The sequence below is a fragment of the Grammomys surdaster genome, unplaced genomic scaffold (assembly GCF_004785775.1).
Source record: "Grammomys surdaster isolate TR1022 unplaced genomic scaffold, NIH_TR_1.0 352, whole genome shotgun sequence".
Taxonomy (NCBI): domain Eukaryota; kingdom Metazoa; phylum Chordata; class Mammalia; order Rodentia; family Muridae; genus Grammomys; species Grammomys surdaster.
The window spans coordinates 172,650-179,936 of record NW_021604771.1 but is presented as its reverse complement, the minus strand read 5'-3'; the positions used below and the strand labels follow the sequence as shown (position 1 = coordinate 179,936).

Here is a 7,287-nt window from a genome sequence, read left to right as displayed (position 1 = left end):
TGTATGAATACCTCCATCAGTCATAAATCTCTGTGTATGTATGAATACCTCCATCAGTCATAAATCTCTGTGTGTGTCTGAGTCTATTTACATATCCATCTGCCTAGCTCATATCCATCCAACGATTGTCTGCCATCTATGAATTTAACATCTCTCCCTTGTCTACCATTTATAAACTTACTGGCTTTACTTACATATCATCAATCTCTTCCTATAATCAACACACACACACACACATACACATATATATATACTAACTATAATTCATTTTGCATCTAACACACATCTGCCTAATGTCTATAATTAGCATCTATACATCATCTAAGTATTCTCCATTCGTCACCTATCTTATGCCAACTATCTTCCTTTTGTCCCTCAACTTCTCTATTATTTACAATGCCATAGGTATCATGAACTTGAGCCTCAGGGAGAGTTTGAAGATATGTTATTGAGCCAGGCAGTAGTGGCGCATGCCTTTCATCCCAGCACTTGGGAGGCAGAGGCAGGTGGATTTCTGAGTCTGAGGCCAGCCTGGTCTACAGAGTGAGTTCCAGGACAGCCAGAGCTACACAGAGAAACCCTGTCTCGAAAAACAAACAAACAATAAAAAGATATGTTAACATATTAAATACTGGCAGAAGTTTGACACATGGTGACACTTGCATGTGTATCTGAAATCAGTGATAAGGTAACCCCATTGGTTTTCAAGGCATATACATATACATATACATATACATATACATATACATATACATATACATATACATATACATATACATATACATATACATATATTGACTACTCAGAATGAGCATAGGAACACCACATGAAGAAATCAAAGCAGAAGAATTGTGGTGAGCCAACACAGAGCAGATAGACGAGCATTATCAGCATTTCTGATGTACTTGGGGATTTCTGGTTCATACAAATAAGTCAAGCTGTTAAGATGGACTCTCTGATGGACTAGGGATGTATCTCAGGTGTTTGCATGTGAAGTTCTAAACAATAAAATTCTTAAAAACGAATCGAGACAAAAGGATTGAGGAGTAAGCATTTTTTCATGTATATTTCCCCAGGTTGTCGGGTTGCTTTTTAACTTCAGAATGCTGTAAAGAGATATCTGCTGTCCTTACTTGCAATAAAAGTCTAAAGACCCTGAAACTGGGCAACAATAACATACAAGACTCTGGTGTCAAACAGTTATGTGAAGCTCTGCGCCATCCTAACTGTAAATTGGAGTGTCTTGGGTGAGTTCTTACTGTCATGCTGGGAGGGTTCACACCTTGATCAGGAAATGCTAGAGGGTTAATAGGGTTGAGAAGAAGTCCAACTAGCATAGGCTCATAAGATTTGAGGAAATGCACAGTTCTTATACAGGCAGCAACAGATGCTGTGAGATTTTCCCCCAACACAATATCTGGTTCAATTTATTTTTCTGCCCCTTCTTCTGTGGTGATCCCTGACCCTTGGTGTGAAGGGGTGATATCAATACCTTATTTGAGCCTGAGTATTCTGTAGTCACTCTCTGAACATTGACTATCTGCGGTCTCCATATTCACCAGTCCCCTGCAAAAACAAGCTTCTTTGCTGAGGCTTGAGAGCAAAACTAAAACATAGAAATAATGCTAAGCATTTAGAACAATATTTCTCATCTTCGGGGTCATAACCCCTTTTGATTTGAAACAGGGATTTGCTCAGTGTTCGTTCTGTGGGCATTTGGGGCTGGTTAAGTCTTTGCTCAGAAGTGTGGAACTGACGCTGAACAGCAGATTGTTTTTCTGACATGTTCCCTGTCACAGGTTAGAGCTGTGTAAGTTCACCAGTGACTGTTGTGAAGACCTAGCCTTGACTCTCATCACCTGCAAAACACTGAACAGCTTAAATCTGGACTGGAAAACCTTGGACCACTCTGGGCTGGTGGTGCTCTGTGAGGCTTTGAGTCACAAAAGATGTAAACTGGAGATGCTTGGGTGAGTACACGCTGTCTCCATGGTCAAGAGTGGCTTCAGAACAAGCTCTTCTGTGACAGTTTGCTCAAGCTCAACTCCACTGTGACGGGGGTGAGGAGTTCTGTGGTGAGGGCTCACTGCTGCACTCTAGGCCATTGAGTGCTATCTTTGATTTTTATCCATTCATGAATACAATATTTTGGTAGTGATTAATCCAAATATCATCGTTGTTTTATATTGGATATTATATTTATTTACATTTCAAATGTTATCGCCATTCTTGGTTTCTCCTCTGGAAACCCCCTATCTCAACTTCCCTCCCCCTGCTTCTATGAGAGTGTTCACCCACCTTGGCATTCCCCTGCACTGGGGCATGGAGGCTTTTTTAGGACGAAGAGCCTCTCCTCCCATTGATGTCTGACAAGGCTATCCTCTGCTACACATGCAGCTGGAGCCATGGGTCCCTCCATGTGTACTCTTTGCAATTTTATGAGGTCCCATTTGTCAATTCTTGATCTTAGAGCATAAGCCATTGGTGTAGTGTTTACGAACATTTCTCCTGTGCCTAGGTATTCGAGGTTCTTCCCCACCTTCTCTTCTACTAGTTTCAGTGTATCTGATTTTATGTGAAGGTCCTTTATCCACTTGGACTTGAGCTTTGTACAAGGGGATAAGAATGGATAGATTTGCATTCTTCTACATGATGACTTCCAGTTGAACCAGCACCATTTATTGAAAATGCTGTCTTTTTTCCACTGGATGGTTTTAGCTCCTTTGTCAAAGATCAAGTGACCATAGGTGTATGGGTTCATTTCTGGGTCTTCAATACTATTCCATTGATCTTCCTGCCTGTCTTTGTACCAATACCATGCAGTTTTTATCACTATTGCTCTGTAGTACAGCTTGAGGTCAGGGATGGTGATTCCTCCCGAAGTTCTTTTATTGTTGAGAATAGTTTTCGCTATCCTGGGTTTTTTTGTTATTCCAAATGAATTTGAAAATTGCTCTTTCTAACTCTATGAAGAAATTTGAAATTTTGATGGGGATTACATTGAATCTGTGGATTGCTTTCAGCAAGATGGTCATTTTTACTATATTAATCCTGCCAATCCATGAGCATGGGGGATCTTTCAATCTTTTAAGATCTTCGGTTTCTTTCTTCAGAGACTTGAAGTTCTTGTCATACAGATCTTTCACTTGCTTGGTTAGAGTCACTCCAAGATATTTCATATTATTTGTGACTTATTGTGAAGGATATCATTTCCCTATTTTCTTTCTCAGTGTGCTCACACTTTGAGTAGAGAAAGGCTACTGATTTGTTTTGAGTTAATTTTATATCCAGTAACTTTGCTGAAGTTGTTCATTGGGTTGAGGAGTTCTCTGGTAGAAGTTTTGGGGTCACTTAAGTATACTATCTTATCATCTGCAAATAGTGTTATTTTTTACTTCTTCCTTTCTAATTTGTATCCCTTTGACTTCCTTTTGTTGTCTAATTGCTCTAGCTAGGAATTTAAGTACTATATTGAATAGGTAGGGGGAGAGTGGGCAGCCTTGTCTAGTCCCTGATTTTAATAAGATTGCTTCAAGTTTCTCTTCATTTAGTTTGATGTTGGCTATTGGCTTGCTGTATATTGCTTTTACTATTTTTAGGTATGGGCCTTGAATTCATGATTTTTCTAAGACGTTTATCATGAAGTGAAGGGGGTATTAAATTTTGTCAAATGCTTTCTCAGCAACTAATGAAATGATCATGTGGGTTTTTTCTTTGAGTTTGTTTATATAGTGGATTACATTGATGGATTTCCATATATTGAACCATCCCTGCATCCCTGGGATGAAGCCTACTTTATCATGATGGATAATTGTTTTGATGTGTTCTTTGATTCAGTTTTCAAGAATTTTATTGACTATTTTTGCATCAGTATTCATAAGTGAAATTGGTCTGAAGTTTTCTTTCTTTGTTGGGTCTTTGTGTAGTTTAGGTATAAGCATAACTGTGGATTCATAGAAAAAATGGGGTAGTGTTCCTTCTGTTTCTATTTTGTGGAATAGTTTGAAGAGTACTGGAATTAGGTCTTCTTTGAAGGTCTGATAGAATTCTGCACTAAACCCATCTGACCCTGGGCTTTTTTGTTGTTGTTGTTGTTGGGAGACTTTTAATGACTGCTTCTATTTCTTTAGGGATTGTGGGACTGTTTAGATGGTTTATCTGATCCTGATTTAACCTTGGTACCTGATATCTTTCTAGAAAATTGTCCATTTCATCCAGATTTTCCAGTTTTGTTGAGTATAGTCTTTTGTAGTGGGATCTGATCATTTTCTAGGTTCCCTCAGTTTCTGTTCTTATATCTACCTCCCTTTTCCTTTCTGATTTTGTTAATTTGGATACTGTCTCTATGCCCTCTGGTTAGTCTAAGGGTTTATCTATCTTGTTGATTTTCTCAAAAAAAAAAAAAAAACCAGTTCCTGGTTATGTTGATTCTTTTGTACAATTCTTTTGTTTCTACTTGGTTGATTTCAGGCCAGAGTTTGATTATTTCTGGCCTTCTACTCCTCTTGGGTGAATTTGCTTCTTTTTGTTCTAGAGCTTTCAGGTGTGTTGTCAAGCTGCCAGTGTATGCTCTCTCCAGTTTCTTTTTGTAGGCACTCAGAGCTATGAGTTTTCCTCTTAACACTGTTTTCATTGTGCCACATAAGTTTGTGTGTGTTGTGTCTTCATTTTCATTGAATTCTAAAATGTCTTTATTTTCTTTCTTTATTTAATCTTTGACCAAATTATCATTGAGTGGAGTGTTGTTCATCTTCCATGTGTATTTGTTTCTGTTGTTTTTGTTGTTATTGAAGACCCACCTTAGTCCATGATGATCTGATAGGATGCATGGGATTATTTCAGTCTTCTTGTATCTGTTGAGGGTTGTTTTGTGACAAATTATATGGTCAATTTTGGAGAAGGTATCATGAGGTGCTGAAAAGAAGGTATATTCTTTTGTTTTAGGATGAAATGTTGTGTAAGGTGCAATGTGTGCTTAGAACTTTAGTAAAGCTTCTTTTATGGACATGGGTGTCCTTGCATTTAGAGCATAGATGTTCAGAACTGAGAGTTCATCCTGGTATATTTTTCCTTTGATGAGTATGAAGTGTCTTTGCTTATCATTTTTGATAACTTTTGGTTGAAAGTCATTAGAATGCCTACTCCAGCTTGTTTCTTTGGGACATTTGCTTGGAAAATTGTTTTCTAGCCCTTTACTCTGAGGTAGTAGCTATCTTTGTCACTGAGGTGTGTTTTATGTATGCAGCAAAATGCTGGGTCCTGTTTACATATCCATTCTGTTAGTCTATGTCTTTTTATTGTGGAATTGAGTCTATTGATGTTAAGAGATATTAAGGAAATGCAATTGTTTCCTCCTATTACTGTTTTTGTTAGAAGTGTATTATGTTTGTGTAGATATCTTCTTTTGGGTTTGTTGAAAGAAGATTACTTTCTGGCTTTTTCTAGAATGTAATTTCCCTCTCTGTGTTATAGTTTTCCACCCATTATCCTTTATAGGGCTGGATTTGTAGAAAGATATTGTGCAAATTTGTTTTTGTCATGTAATATCTTGGTTTTTCCATCTATATTAATTGAGAGTCTTGCTGGATATACTAGCCTGAGCTGGCATTTTTGTTCTCTTAGGGTCTGTATGTCTTCTGGCCAAGAACTTCTGGCTTTTATAGTCTCTGGTGAGAAGTCTGGTATAATTCTGATAAGTCTGCCTTTATTTGTTTACTTGACATTTTTCCCTTATTGCTTTGAATACTTTCTTTGTTTTATGCATTTGGTATTTTGAGTATTATGTGACAAAAGGAATTTCTTTTCTTGTCCAATCTATTTGGAGTTCTGTAGACTTCTTGTATGTTCATGGGCATGTCTTTCTTTAGGTTAGGGAAGTTTTCTTCTATAATTTTGTTAAAGATATTTACTGGCCTTTTAAGTTGGGAATCTTCACTCTCTTCTATACCTATTATCCTTAGGTTTGGTCTTCTCATTGTGTCCTAAATTTCCTGGATATTTTGAGTTAGGAGCTTTTCACATTTTGCAATTCCTTTGTTGTGTCAATGTTTTCTATGGTATCTTCTGCACCTGAGAGTCTCTGTTGGGGATGCTTGCATCTATGACTCCTGATCTCTTTCCTAGGTTTTCTATCTCCAAGGTTATCTCCTTTTGTGATTTATTTATTGTTTCTATTTCCATTTTTAGATAACTGGATGATTTTGTTCAATTCCTTCACCTGTTTGTTTTTTTCCTGTAATTCTTTAAGGGATTTTTGTGTTTTCTCTTTAAGGGTTTCTAGCTGTTTACCTGTGTTCTCCTGTAGTTCTTTAAGGGAGTTATTTATGGCCTTCTTAAAGTCCTCTATCATCATTATAAGATGTGATTTTTAAATCCGAAACTTGCTTTTTCAGTGTGTTGAGGTGTTCAGTACTTGCTGTGGTGGGAGAACTGAGTTCTGATGATGCCAAGTAGCCTTGGTTTCTGTTGCTTATGTTCTTGTCCTTGCCCCATGCCATCTAGTTATCTCAGGTGTTAGTTGTTCTTGGTATCTCTGACTGGAGCTTGTCCATCAGTCATTTTTTTTCTTTAAAAAAATGTGACTTATTTTTAAAAGTTTTCATTCAGGTATAAAGAATGATGAAATCATAAAATTTTTAGAAAATATAGCAACCAGAAAGAAATAAACCACATATATTCTCTCTCATATATAGATCCTAGCCTACACATGTATTCTCTCTCTCTCTCTCTCTCTCTCTCTCTCTCTCTCTCTCTCCCTCTCCCTCTCCCTCTCTCACACACACACATATATATCATCATATACTGCACAAAATGGTAATAAAAAAGATAAATAAAAAGAAATATAAGTTCACATATATAGTATACTTAGTGTTGTTCACTAAATGGTCCCTAGATATAACAATTTTCTTTTTTATTTATTTCTTTTTATTGGATATCTTCTTTATTTACATAACAAATGTTTTCCCCTTTCCAGGTCTCCCCTTCACAAACCCCATTTCCCATCCCCCCCACCCCACCCCCCCCCCCCCGATTTTCAATGCCAAGTTAAGTTTTAAAACTTTTTTGTTTGCGTGTTTTGTCAAACCTCCTCCCTGTTGATTTTGATCCTGTACTAAGACTATAAAGTGTAATGTTCAAGGATGAAAGAAAAGCTAGAGTGTTAGCACAAAATGGTTAATCATGGTGAGAATACTACATTTGGGGCAGGACTGACCTAAAGAGAGGGTGGGGAATCAGGAGGTGAAATTGACCAACAAATCTAAAAGAGCCTGGCAAAGCAATGTGAAC

At 37.4% G+C, this 7,287-nt stretch overlaps 1 protein-coding gene across 2 annotated transcripts in view; it reads left to right on the top strand.

Moving 5' to 3' along the window:
* Nucleotides 1-7,287, top strand: part of LOC114631172 (NACHT, LRR and PYD domains-containing protein 9B-like) — a 33,913-nt gene that overhangs the window by 23,828 nt on the left and 2,798 nt on the right. For both annotated transcript variants that reach the window (XM_028779467.1, XM_028779466.1), the window contains 2 exons: nt 1,077-1,247; nt 1,800-1,970. In XM_028779467.1, the coding sequence (XP_028635300.1) occupies nt 1,077-1,247; nt 1,800-1,970 (342 nt within the window). The remainder of the gene's footprint in view (nt 1-1,076; nt 1,248-1,799; nt 1,971-7,287) is intronic.